Here is a 15,121-nt window from a genome sequence, read left to right on the forward strand (position 1 = left end):
AAAAAAAAAAAAAAAAAAAAAAAAAAAAAAAAAAAAAAAAAAAAAAAAAAAAAAAAAAAAAAAAAAAAACTCATGACTCAATTATTAAATAATTTTATTATGATGTCATTATGAAAAAGAAATATATATATTTATAATGGAATACAAGAGAGAGAAAGTGTCGGTGGAAGAAGAAAAAAGGGAATCCTAGAGAGAGAAAGCAAGTGGTGGACAGCATCGACTTTGTTGGAGGTGGCCAATGTCTATTTTGCCCCCCTACATTTTCCTATTTATTTATTTATTTTATAATACTTTCTCCAATTAATGATTGCAACTCTCATTTTATATATATATATATATATATATATATCATAATAATTTTTTTTTATGGTTTGGATTAGATAGTTCGAATTGGTCAAATTCTCGAGTCATTTAAGCAATCATAACTTCTATTGTTCTCGACACATCCACTTCTAAAATGTTTTCTTCCTCTTCAAGTTAAAAAATACTTTAGCTTTGGTGTACAGACACATAATCAAAGACAATTATTTAAGCTTATGTTATATTACATGTCCCATACACGATATCTTAAATTAATATGATAAGAATATAATAAACTATAGGAAAAAAATAAAATGTGACACATTATTCGTATCATTAAATTCACAGAACTTTATAATAGAGAGCTGAATTAATATCGTAATATATTTTTATATGATGTGAGTGCGGAATATTTGAATGGATTATAAAAATAATATTTTGATAATTTTAGATTTATTTAGGTTTCTAATATTGTTGACCATATACTAAGAATTAATTGGGATTTTTCATATTTTGGAATTAGACAAGAATCTAGTTTTTAGATATATGATGTTTTTCTGTTCTAGAAAATTAGGACATTCCTTTGTGTTGTGTTTTTTCATTTCTTACAAAAATAATAATAATAATAATAATAAATAAATAAATAAAAATCCATTAATTTTTTTATTTTATTTTTTTGAAGACAAGGTAGGGATTCTCTTCTACAAGAAAGTTCAATCAGAATCAAGTTTCTATTATATATATTAATTACATTATGTTAATTTTTCAATATAGTTTCTATTATAAAAAATACAAAACATCATTAAAAAAATCTTTAAAAAATTGAAATTTTAATATATATATTGGCTTAAGTAATTATATTTAGGATTTAGGATTTTAGAAATAAAATTAGGAAAATAATTACAAAATTTTAGGAATAAATTAAGGAAAATAATTTAGGTATTTGAAGAAAAAACGAACAATTTTAAGAATAGATTGACTACCCTCTCTAAATACCCTCCACTTTACTTAGTTCATCATCCAAAAAATCAGAAGCAATACAAAATAGTAGTTTCTATAAAGTGTTTTGTAAATCTTTTCTCGATTGGTTTAATAAGAAGCAATACAAAGTAGTAGTTTCTATCAAGTGTTTTGTAAATCTCTCCTCGTTTCGTTCAAAAAAAAAAAGTGACAACAAAGTATAAGGATAGAAAAGGACATTTTTCAATTTCATTATTAGGGTTTGATAAAATTATAAGGAATAATTTTTAGAATAAAAAAAAAACAAAATAAACATAATATGGATGGAAAATGAATTAACTTTTGATCACATGAAATCAACGGCTGAGATCCACAACCATTCTAGTGGACCCCACGCCTTCCAATTATTACATCATCCATCTCTCTCTCTTCAACATTTCCACCTCCCACTTTCTCTCTCCTATTTCCCTTTTGGTATGAAATTACAGAATATTATTTTTCATATAAATTGTATCTATTTTCTTTTCTACAACATGAACAACAGCTGTGGATTCCTTCGATCCTCTACAGCCGAAACCACGATAGCAATAATAATTATAATTATAAATAAGTAAACAAAAAAAAAAAAAAAAGGGAAAAGAGAAGGNCGACGAAGGCCATGTGACGACGACGACGACGGAATAAAAAAAAGAAATAAGAAAAATAAATACCAATCAAGCGGATTCCCCGGGTGACTGATTATTATTTTTCTCATTTTCCTTTTTTACCCTCGACTGAATTCCATAATACCCAACGTACCACTTCACGAATTTCCGGAGCCCCGTGGGTAGATCCGTGGATGGTTTGTACCCGAAATCCTTAAACGCTAAACTAACATTCGCATGAGTAAACGGAACGTCGCCGTTTCGTGGCATAGTAATTATATGCTTTTTCGCCTTTGTATTCAACAGATTCTCAAGCACCGACACCAATTTCCCTACCGGCACCGGCGACGTATTCCCAAGGTTATAAATCCTCAACTGCGCCGGAGATTTCTTCTTTCCGCCGCTCCCGGTGGACTTCTCCGCCGTGTCTAATGCTCCGAGGCAGCCTTTTACAATATCGTCGATGTACGTGAAGTCACGCGCCACCTCCTTCGCGTCGTGAGTTTTGTAGATATCGATTTGTTTCCCTTGGAGGATATCCTTTGTGAAAAAGAAATACGCCATGTCTGGCCTCCCCCACGGGCCGTAGACGGTGAAGAATCGGAGTCCGGTGAGTGACAGCCCGTAGATATGATTATAAGTATGAGCGATTTCCTCGCCGGCTTTTTTCGTGGCGGCGTAGAGACTCGCCGGTTGGTCGGTTCGGTGGAGTTCTGAAAACGGATTTTCAGTGTTTAAACCTTAGACGGAACTGGATGACGCCCAAACAATCGCCGGTTGTGGATCGGCGGCTTTGGCGACTTCTAGAAGGTTCACGAAGCCGGCAATGTTGGAGCTGATGTAGGATTGGGGATTTTTCATAGCGTAACGAACTCCGGCTTGAGCTGCCAGGTGGAGGATGTGCGTGAAGGGGACCACATCGAAAAGCTTGGCGAGCAATGCCGCGTCATTCAAATCGCCTTCAACGATGAATATCTGATGCTTAAGAAGAAGAGACTGCCGCGCTCGTTTCAACGACGGATCGTAATAGTTATTGAAATTATCAAGTCCCAAAACGCCGTCGCCTCGTTTCTTCAACGCCATCGAGCAATGAGAACCGACGAAACCGGCGGCGCCGGTGACCAATACAGACATTCCATTAGGACGATGAGGAGTGGAAGAGTGCCGGACTTGTTTCTCCCAGACAGCACCGCCGTGGTCACTCCCGCCGTAGAAGGCAGAGGAGAGAAAATTCCGGTGAGTGTGAAGGTTGTTTCCGCCGTTTCCGCCGCCGCTGTCTGGGTAATTGATGGTGAAAATGAAGACGAGAATCAAAGCGACAAGAAGAGTAGCGCGGAATAGAAGCTTAGATGAGGCGTTTAAGAGCTTTGTGCTGTTGACTTTCCTGATATAGCTGTTGTAGCGTTCTAGCTTGAGGGTTTTGCTGGTATCCGGCGGAGACGCCATTGTTGAGCAATCGGAGGTCTGTAAAAAAAAAAGGAAAAGAAGAAACGAAAGGAGATTGGAATGCTAAGAGCTCTGAACTAAAGAAGTAGAGCTCTGAAGATGAGCGGTGGGTTAGGGAAAGATTAATATAGCGATGAGAGAGAAAGAAGTGGGCCCAGAGAGAGAAAGAAGTGGGCCCAGAGAGAGAAAGAAGTGGGCCCAGAGAGAGAAAGAAGTGGGCCCAGAGAGAGAAAGAAGTGGGCCCAGAGAGAGAAGAAGAGGTTGGGAATGGTTATTGGTTAACGACAATTTTTCCTCCTTATTCTTACAGATGGAAAGTGGCACGTACCAGACCTTTCCACAAATGCCCCTACTCTTCTTTTTTATTACATTTTTTTATTTATTTCCTCAATTATTTTCTTACATATTAAAATTCTCACAAAATTTTAAATATTAATTAATAACTTCTAAGTTTTAATATAAATTGTAATCCAAAAAGTAGGAAAAATCATTAAAAGGGTAAATTGGTCATTAATGATAATTAAAACCAAATCGACCCTAAACATGGGAACCATAGTCACCTTAGTAGAAGTTGTCAATTGACCGATGGTCCCTTTATTACTCAGTAAATGATCTTAGTGTTGAAATTCGAATATATGTTCACTATCAAGACTATCGGGACCTAAATTCATGAGTGTCTTTATGTTCTATTTTAATGTACGGTTAGGGATTGAAAGCATAGTATTCTCTGTTGGATGAAGAAAGTTCCACATCGACTAATTTAGGGAATAATCATGAGTTTATAAACAAATAATACTCTCTCCATTGGTATGATGCCTTTTGGGAAATCCCAAAGCAAAGCAATGAGAGCTCATACTCAAAGTGGACAATATCATACCATTGTAAAGAGTCGTGTTCGTCTAACATTCTCTATACACGGTCCATAGATATGCACATGGAATGGACAATACTCAATATGAAAGTTACGAGAATAATCAGATGTATAATTGATTAAAGAGGGACAAACAATACTCTGCTAGCAAACCATGTTCGGATACGACTAGATAAAACTATATACGGCCAACACATGTCTAGATATCGACCAGATAAAACTATAAAACGTGTTCGGATACGGACACTTAGAGCTTAAACCGCAACTAGCAAACCATCCATATCCAATTCTCTATTTTTTTTTTCTTTAAATAAAATTATCAATATAATATATAATTTAAATACTAAAAAATTAGAATATATATATATAGTGAAAAAGAGTGGGAATGGTCTTTAAAGTCAAATGAGTAAAAGCCAATGACGCGTTTGGTTTTATATTTTTGTCGGATAGTTTGAGAATTAATATTTAATTTTAATTTTAAATTAATATTTAAATTTGTTTAAAAATTAAAATATACTACTTTTTAATATAAAACAAATTTGAAGATTTAAAGTTAGACATATCTTATAATGGATTAATGTCTCTTTCAAATTTATAAAACAAATTTGAAGATTTAATTTTAAATTATTATTTATTTGCCCAACTTAAACGCAAATTAAAAAATAATTACCCTTACTAATATTGGATTATATGGGCAAATTTTGGGTTAACCATTATTTAAAATTAATTATTTCTGAAAGAAGAATTGGTTAGAAAACTAATATAATTATTGAAAGAGGGTCATGTTGGGAAATAAAAGAAAATTTGGGCAAAAAGTGAAAAGATTGTCAGAGTTTTAGTGAATTCGTATTGTTCCTCTTTTGGCATTGGCGTCGGTGGTCAAATAAAGATGAGCTGGAAATTAGAATTATCCCAATTCAATCCAATTTTAACAGCTAAGCCCAAAATAATAAATAAATAAAAACAAAAACATTTTTAAAAAGTCAATAATCAAATTGTCCTAAATTTGTACTTCTTATCAAACCCTAGTTAGATGTTAAAACGCGTCTATTAGAGAGAAGTTTTCACGTCCATATAATAAATGTTTCGTTCCCCTCTCCGACCGATGTAAGATCTCACAATTCACTTTTCCAACGTCCACCCTGACACAGTGCTGAGTGGCTAGCTCTAATTTCATTTGTAACCATTAAAGTCCACTGTTAGAAGATATTATCTGTTTTGATCCATTAGCTATAAGAAAATCACTTCATAGCTCGAACAATTCAGACTATATATATATATTTTGTTTGGGTTAGGTTAAATGTTTGAAAATTTTAAAAAATTGATTCAGTCTGCCCGTTTGATTTTTTTTTTTTTTTTTTTTTTGCAGGTCAACCCAACCAACTCGAAAATAGTGTTTTCAAACTAACCAAATTGTTAGGAATATTAAAAATATTTGACGTTTTGTAACCATTATTAAAAATGTTGTGACGTATAAATCTTTGATATTTAAATTTTATGACAATTTAGACAAGATAAATAAAATTTTATTAAATAACAGAAAAAAAATTAATAATATGTCGACTCAACCTAATCCAACTCGAAAATATATATATATATATATCATTTTTTTTACATGGACTAAGTAAATTGAATAACTAAAAAAATATTATGATTTTTTAAATAATAATAAGACTTGACGTGGAATTTAAATATTTAATGAATAATTTGCGCGTTAAGTGATACGAATAATAAAGCATCATGTGATCATTTAATTAAATAATTAAATTCTTACACTTTTTCTCCATATTGTTGTCTATAATTGATTCCAACCGACCATGTCTCCCAAGGAATAAATAAAATAAAATAAATAAAAATAAAACACAATGGCATTTAGTAAATACATCTAAATATGAAGGCTATTAATTGTCTTCTAATATTATATATTAAAATAAAATAAAATAATTCAATATTTCCTATACTTCTAATTATTCCTAGTTTGAATAAATCTATTATTTAAAAAAAATTACCTTATTGAATATGTTTTAATTTCCCATAATTGATATATTTTAAATTTATAGAAATAAAATACGATTTTGATATTGTGCTTTTAAAATTGTAAATAAAAAATATTTATTTGAAATATGGCACTAAGATTATATTGGAAATAAATAAATAAATAAATTTATTTATTTATTTATTTATTTTAATAATGAGAGAAATAGAGTTGACAAAATAAATAAATAAATAAATGAAATAAATTTGGTGGTTTTGTGGGGTTGTAGGGTATGGTTTCCACTCATTTTTGGGACTATTAGACCCATAAATTGAATATAGGGTAGTGTGACTTTATATCTTTAATTTTGCACTTATTTTTTTTTATTCATTTTAAAACTATTATTGCAATTGAAAGATATTTATTGGTTTTAGTCTCGTAAACCTCTCAAACTATCGTTGAATCCATGGACAGACAAGAGACAACACGGTGAACTGGAAAAATAAAGCTAAAGCAATTTCTGTAACAGTGACGAGCGAAATGGGAACAACCTAAACCGTGAAAATGGGGTTGTAGAAGAGCAATACAAGCGTCGTGCTATTAGGTGAAACGGTGGAATGTTGCTATGAGATCTCACATCAGTTGAAGACCATGAGGCTGATGATGATATGTAACGAGCCAAAGTGAACAATGTCTGTTAGCAATTGGTTTGGGCTGTTACAGTTGCACCCTAGATACCGAGAGTCTGTAGCCGAGAGTATCACTAGCTTACACCCGACCCGAATGAAAATAAATTTATGAAATATGGGGTATTTATGAGGTAGGTGATAGAAAAGAATGGGAAAGTTTGAAAGGTAATCATAATGCTATGGGTGACTTTTATTTCTTTAGGGTACATAGGAATTTTGACCACATTGTAATTTTTGTCCTTTTTTGCAAAATTCAAATATCTGACGATAATTATTTTATTTATTTATTTTCTCGAGATAGAAATAATTATCTTAATTTTTAAAATTTAATAAATTATTTTTCGTATCGAAATCATATGTTTAAATTTCTAGACTCGAGTATTAAAAAAATTAATACTATTTGGATTTAAAATTAAAAAATATATATATATATATATATATATTTAATTGTTAACTAAGGCATCTTTACTTTTGATAATTACTTTTTGATCCCATTTGGATATGTTAGCTTGCAAAAATGGGCACTCTCTTTTAGTTAATTGCGAATCTGCCCCAAAATCAAGTGAAATTTGAAAAGAAGACTAAAAGGTCCCAAATTTAAACATTATTAGAAAATTAAAATAATAATAATAATAATAATAAATGTGAAAAAGTTAGATAATTAGGTGTTCTTGCCTCGCTGGAAATGTCGGCAGAATGATTGGTGGAGAGAGGGAGGCCCTTCCAGAAGCTTCCTATTGCAAAATAATATTTATATATTTTTTTTTTTTTAATTTTAGACTCGAAACCCTAAAAACGACCGTTTTTATAAGGGTCGTATTCGACCTCGGTCCTCATTTTTGTAAATTTCAATCATATCTTAAATTTTGAAATTTGTTCTAAAAATTATGGTCGAACTTTATAAATTATTTGGAAATCGACAATATTAAATAAATATTTATGAAGAAAATTTCCGAGTGTGAACGTAGAAAATATACGAAAAAATTTTGGTCGAGAAAGTGACGGTGGACATGTGAGGAGGGCAAATGTAGGCATGTGGGTGTGTTGGGATTGTTAATGATTGCTCACTAACACTCCATATTCCATTGGTCCCTTTCCCTTCCACTCTCTCTCTCTCCTTTTATTATTTCTCTCTCCCGGGTCAGATACAATCGAGATTTTCTCCCTACCTTTATAAACCTAGCGGTGGACGACAAGAGTCGAGAATGAAAAACATGTGTCGAACACTTACCTTTTCTCTCCAGTTGTCGTCTTACTGATCTCTCTTTCTCGATTAATTACTGAATGCAGTTGTTATGAATGAAATTATCGAGACAGAAATAGTGTTATAAATAGTAGCAATCTCTCGATAACCTGTGCAAAGCTTAACTGATTAAGATATGCATATGTCGTCGAGTAAGATCTTAGATGTATTTAATGCTTTTGCTTTGAATGTCAGATGAACTAAAAAATTGAACCTCTCTCGAGCACACGAGGTGTTTGATAAAATTTCTATTTAAATTTTTGTTGCCGACACTTCTCTCGCAAGCACGGTCTCTTTCCACCTACTCGGGACTTGTCAATGGTTTGAAGATGTATCGAGCTCATAATTTATTTAATTTTAAATTCATATTTATTAGATTTTTTTTAGATCTAGTTTCTTCTATATTATTAATGGTTGGAAATTAGACTTATTTTAAAGTATGGAAATAAATACGGCCATGTGATACAAAAGTCCAAAAAAAGTACAAATTTGTGGAAAATGGAATAATTCGAAATAAAAACAATTTTTTAATGAGAAAATCATTAGTATTTAATTAAATTAATATTATTATTAACATGATTTTGTTGGTTAAATACCCCGAAAATAGGAATTTCCGTTATTTGTGGAAATTATAAATAATAAGAAAATGGCTTTTTTTTTAGGGGAAAACAGTTGAAAATTAAATAATAGGCTTCAAATGTATTTAATGACACGTCACATCAAAATGTGACGTTTCCTCCACGTAATTTCCACATACGTTTGGTTAAATTTCAACATTGTAATTAAATCGAATTATTTTTATTCTTAAAAGTGTTCTTTTTTTTATGGATAATAATTTTTTTTACAAATTTTTAGCTCAAGCTCGATTCCAGTCCTCGCTCGACTCCACTTCTCATAGTTCGTCGAAAAATCCCAACTCAAACTCAATTCCCGTCATCACAATTCGAACCTTTGATATTACTTCGAACTCAATTTCCGTCATCATAGTTCGAACCATTGATATTACCGCTGCATTACCATCTAGGTCAAGTTAAATTACAATTTTAAAATTCATGAATCAAATAAAAAAAAAAATTATTATTATTATAAAATAGTAGAAATTCCAACGTGTAATGACCAAAATTCAAATTTATTTACAGAATAATAATTTTAACAATTTTATTCACCACTTCTTCTAATATTATGTATAATTAACTAATTTGTTCAGCATCTTGTCTACTACAAAAACAATGGGCCTATAATCCTCCTAAAAGCCCAAAATAAAACGAAGGAACAAGAATATGGGCCACAGCGGCCCAGAATTATAAAAACGGGCCTTGCGGCTTGATTGAATATGGGCCCATAGCGGCCCAGAATTATCCTATTATTAATAAAAAAACAGTGATTATTAATACGAAAATGGAAATATTGGAATGAATATATTGAGAATGGAAATCTAAGTCTACAAATTGGTAAAAGAAGGAAAACAAACAAACAAACAAACGGCAATCTTTTCATTTTACTTTTTCAACTTTAAGCAAATGATTTTAAAGATTCAACCAACACCCAAAACTTTATTAATTTTCCCGAAGATCTTGTTGTCTGTCTGCTTTCTAATCCTTGTACTTCATCTCAGACATGAGAAAACCCGGCATCTCGAACGAGCCAGAAAATTTCTCGACGTCCGCCTTCAGTGCTTCGATTTCCTTGTTGTTTACCAGACCCTTGTTGAAGTCCTTCAACAGCTTTCCATGTTCCTTTTGGACATTCAAGGTGATGGTTACAGCACGGTGCAGGAACTCAGCAATCTGTTCGAAGTCTTTCTCGACCAAACCTCGAGAAGTCATGGCCGGTGCACCTAACGATTGCCATCACAATTCGATGTCTTATTAATCATGATTAAAGGAAGAACAAGTTAAGGACTGTGGATTATGATATCGGTAACTTACCGATTCTAACACCTCCGGGAGCCAATGCGCTGCTGTCGCCAAACACGGCGTTTTTGTTTACAGTGATGTTGCACAAGTCGCAAAGCTTTTCGACCTTGTTGCCTGCAAAAGGAATTACCACAACATTGTTACATTACCAAAACAGAATATGTTCTTCCTGTTAGTTTTCTTAGGTTGATTCCACAAAATTACCGGTCAATCCCAAAGGACGAAGATCCCAGAGAACGAGATGGTTCTCGGTTCCTCCGGTGACAAGTTTGTAGCCCTTGTTCATCAGGTAATTTCCGAGGGCCACGGCATTGGCCTTAACTTGTTTCGCATAGACCTTGAACCCAGGGGACATAGCCTGCTTCAAGGCAACAGCTAAAGCGCCAATTTGATGATTGTGAGGGCCACCCTGAAGGGCTGGGAAGACAGAGAAGTTGATCTTGTCTTCAAAGTCATAGACAGCATTCTCGGGCTGACCCTTCTTAGGGGGCTTTGGACCCTTCCTATAGAAGATCATACCAGCCCTAGGACCCCTCAAACTCTTGTGAGTCGTGGTCGTCACGACGTCACAGTGCTCGAACGGGTTCGCAGCTTCCTGCAATCGATCATTGGACATCAATATTTTAAAATACCAGCCAGACCCAACTCGCTTAAGTTGCAAGAAAAGAAACAGAGATCATAAGCAATCATAATATCAGTTCAAAACAAAACGAGGCAGAAATCTATCCATTTTCTCAAAGCAGATCTTCATTTCGATTTTAATCTAGCATTTAAAACTTAATCATAAGAACAAGGAATGCAAAATGTTTGTAAGAAACAATTGAAAACATAACCGTTCCATCAATCCATTGAACATAATTTATCTTCTGTTACAAAGCAATGTAGCATCGATAATTAGGCATTAAATAAGCTTCTTAGTATGCCAGATCCTGCTGCGTAAGATGCTCAAACAATTATAGATCTGAAAACCTGTGCCATTTCTAACTATTCCTAATCAACATAAACCAGCAGATCCAAATTCAGAAATGGAAAACAACATCCAATTGGCAACTTTCGCAAGATAAAATGATAAATTATAGAACTCAATTCATAGATTTGTTTCATTATATACCTGAGCAGCAACGAGACCACTAATGTGAGCCATATCACAGAGCAGAAGGGCACCGCATTTATCAGCAATTGCCCTGAATCTGGCATAATCCCAGTCCCTCGGGTACGCACTGCCACCACAGATAATCAACTTCGGCCTGAAATCCAAAGCCTTCTCCTCCAACTTATCGTAATCAATAAATCCAGTGGCGGAATCAACCTTGTAAGGCAAACTCTCGAAGTAAATCGAGGTAGCGGAGATCTTCTTCCCTCCGGAGGTGTAGTAACCATGCGTCAAATGGCCACCAGAAGGAAGATCCAGCCCCATAATCCGGTCATGCGGCTGAAGCAACGCGGTGTAGGCGGCGAAATTCGCCGGAGAACCAGAGTAGGGCTGGACATTAACGCCCCATTTGGCCGGATCGACATGGAAAGCCTCGAGAGCTCGAGAACGGCAGAGATTCTCGATCTCATCGATGAACTCGTTTCCACCGTAGTATCGGTTCCCCGGCATGCCCTCGGAGTACTTGTTGGTCAAGGCACTTCCGAGGGCCTCGATGACGGCGAAGGAGGTGAAATTCTCAGAAGCAATGAGCTCGATTCCGCGGCATTGGCGACGCTTCTCCTTCTCGATCAAATCGAAGATCTCAGGATCAACGTTTACGAGAGGAGTATTGCCCCAAGCATTGACGGGATCCATGGCGAGAAAAGAGAAATTACAGAGAAATTTGAGTAGAAGAAGAAGAAGCTGAAAAATGGGGGAAAGACAATTTTCAGATGAGGGGATTTGTGAGGTTTTAAACAGAACTGGCGGTAGTGAATTTACGAAAGTACCCTTTTTTTTCTTTTTCTTTTTTTTATTATAAGGAAAATGTTTTTCTTTTTTATAATTAAAATTAATGTTGTCAGCGTGTCGACATTAGCTCCATTGGTTGTTCTTTTTTACATTAGGTGGCATTTCCATGTTCACCATTAATTTTCATTTTATTCTAATTTATTTATATATATATATATTCTACTGATAATTAATATTTTAAAATATAAGAAATATAAAGTATTTTATTCTATATAAAAGGATTAATTTATTATACCTGTATATTTTGTATTAAAATTTTAAACTCTGAATTTTAAATTAGAGATAAATACATGATAATTCCTAATTAAATTAATTGAATTTGAGTACTTTTTCCTTATTTAAAAGACAACTTAAATATAATATTAAAACAACAAGGTTTAATATCATTAAAAAAAATAAAATTTAATTATGGTAATATATCCATTTGATTAAAGTTTAATATTTTATTTGGAGTTTAATTAAATATATGGCTAAAAATATTTTTAATATTTAATTTATTTATTTTAAACTAGATAAATTTAAATCTTTATTTCAAATTAAAGAAAAAAATACTGTGTCTTTTCACCTTCATGGTTCATTCCCCACTCGGGACAACAAAACGACGCTTATACGTGTTCGTCATGTCGTTTAATTCTGAAGCGAACTTGAAAGATAAAACGCTGCATCTTCTCTATCGTAACTTTATGGTATTGGTTGAGAAAAAAGGAAAAAGACCGATCCAAGTAGGTGAATCGGGTGGGGATGTGGGGGTAGTTGGGGGCAATTTAGTCATTTGATTTCACCAACCTATTGCTTCAATCCACTTTTTTACTTTTTTAAAAATTAATTTTCTAAAAACCGAAATCATTTAAAAAATGGAATGATTTGAAAGATAAAATAAAAAACAACAATCATGCACGACATTGAATTTCTCTAATTATAAATTTAATTCCAACATTGTCTTTTTTATATATTTAATATTTTTAATTTTGTGTTTAGTAGATGAATAAATTTTTAAAAAATATCAAAAATATTAAAAAATTTAAATTAAACACAAATTAAAAAAATTAAATTTTAATGTTTAAAGTGATATATATATATATACACATTTGGGGGTTGGTGACAGATCACCAACCCCACTAACCTTCCACGAGCTTATTAATTAATTAATTATTATAATAATAGTGACACTAATAATAAACATTCTAAACATATTATTATTAAAATTATTGTTTAAGAAAAAATCAATGGAAATTTGATATTTAATTATATAGATTTTTAATTTTCAAATTATCAATTTAGTTATAAAATTTTAAATTAATGGAATAAAAAATTATAATTCAAAATTATATATATAAAATAAAGATGTTTTTTAAAAATTATGAAATTCAATTTATAGCTACTTTTAATTATCAAGCATGTGGGTGGAAGAAATAAGAATAAGGTATAAAGTGGATTTTTGTAATTAATATATTATTTTAAAATATTTATTTGAACTTAAATGCACGTCGGCTGGGTTTAATATTTAAATAAATAAATAAATAAAAATTATTTATTCAAAATTCTGGCAAGACCAGATCTGGATCTTGCTTTCTTTCCTTCTCTCTCTTGTTGGATTCTTTTCAGTAATTTTAGGGGAAAAAAACAACAATGAATTGCGCAAAATATCTTTGATTTACAAAATTAATTTAATTATTTCTAATTGGTGATGTATATAGCTACGTGCATATTCACGTTTAATGATGCAACACGGGCAAAACAAAATAAGCGGAGTCGAAACCTACCTCGATGAACCGATACCATATTCGAATGAGCGTGATATCGAAGATAGGATAGTTTTGAAAAAACTTTTGAAGGCGTATTTATTTATGCCGTGAGAGATTTTGCCTCGGCTAAAGAGGGAAACAAACAATTCCTTACAGATGTGTTTGAAAATTGTGAGACTAATGATAATATGTAACATGCCAAATCGTACAATATCTGCTAACGGTGAGTTTGAACTATTACAATTGGTATCAGAGTCAGACTCCAGAGAGGTGTGCTACTGAGAACGTTGGACCTCTAAGGTGGGTGGATTGTGATATCTCATATCGGTTGAAAAGAGAAACGAAGCATTCCTTACAAATGTGTGGAAACCTCTCTTTAACAGTGAGGTTGATGGTGATACGTAACGGGCCAAAAAGGCATGAGCTATTTACAAGCTCAATCATAGGTTTGATTTGGAGCAAATTTTTGTTGGGCATATGTGAATAATGACAAAACATGGTGGAAAGAACTGTTTATCATAAAAATTTTAAAACACTCTATTATTATTCAACTACTTAAAAGTTCATTTATCATAAAATTTAATATCAATTAATCATAATTAATCACTTTAATAATTGTTATTGTGGATTTACAAAAAAAAATTAATGAATTTGCAAAAATAATTGTATTTTATTAAATTAAAGTTATTAAATCAGAACGTTTGAATTGCGAGGCTAACAGTGATTTTAAGCCACGTCGCTAATTTAAAGTCGAGACTATTTTAGCTATGTAGTCTCGGATACAGGAGAGTCTAACTCCTTATCACATCTCAGATCTCCGACAAAAGCCCAAAAGCATCATTTGGGGAAAAGGTAAAATCACGCGGTACATCTCAACCGTTCATTTATTGTAATCGCGTGGGCCCACGGCCTTTATTTTCCAACACGCAAAAAAAAAAAAAAAAAAAAAAAAAANTTTTTTTTTCATATAAGTTTTATTTATTTATTTTTTTTAAACGAGATATTTGATATTAAATAGTAAGATAAAATATTTTTTTATTATTATTATTTTAAATCACATTGGTTACTTATGACGAGCCCATATGACACCTCGTGGTTGGTAAACTTGGTCGATGACGCTACCCAACTAACCAGATCGAGAACAACATGATTACTTTTGATGTCTAATGCTGTGAATTTTATCTTTCATCTTAAAATTACTTCTAAAATTTCAAAATTATCGAAAATATCCTTAGATTAAAAAAAAAAAAAAAAAAAAAAATACCATTACATTTAGTTTTAAATAAAACAGTTTAAAAAATATATTTAAATAATATTTCTAAGTTTTTCTTTATAAAATATTCTTAAATTTTATTTATTTTTATTCACCCTCTTATTAAAAAAATTA

General features: G+C 32.2%; 1 protein-coding gene and 1 pseudogene across 1 annotated transcript; both read right to left on the reverse strand.

The window, feature by feature from the left end:
* Positions 1-1,892: 1,892 nt before the first annotated feature.
* Positions 1,893-3,456, reverse strand: LOC111807189 (annotated as a pseudogene).
* A 6,062-nt stretch (positions 3,457-9,518) lies between these two features.
* LOC111807168 (serine hydroxymethyltransferase 4-like) lies at positions 9,519-11,906 on the reverse strand. The gene is made up of 4 exons (XM_023692758.1): positions 11,156-11,906; positions 10,249-10,639; positions 10,057-10,158; positions 9,519-9,965 (listed from the first exon to the last, which is right to left on the reverse strand). Exons 1-4 carry the CDS (start codon positions 11,831-11,833, stop codon positions 9,721-9,723), a joined length of 1,416 nt encoding a protein of 471 aa, XP_023548526.1. The 5' UTR covers positions 11,834-11,906; the 3' UTR covers positions 9,519-9,720.
* Between the last annotated feature and the right edge of the window lie 3,215 nt (positions 11,907-15,121).

Source organism: Cucurbita pepo, chromosome LG12 (genome assembly GCF_002806865.2).
Source record: "Cucurbita pepo subsp. pepo cultivar mu-cu-16 chromosome LG12, ASM280686v2, whole genome shotgun sequence".
NCBI lineage: Eukaryota > Viridiplantae > Streptophyta > Magnoliopsida > Cucurbitales > Cucurbitaceae > Cucurbita > Cucurbita pepo.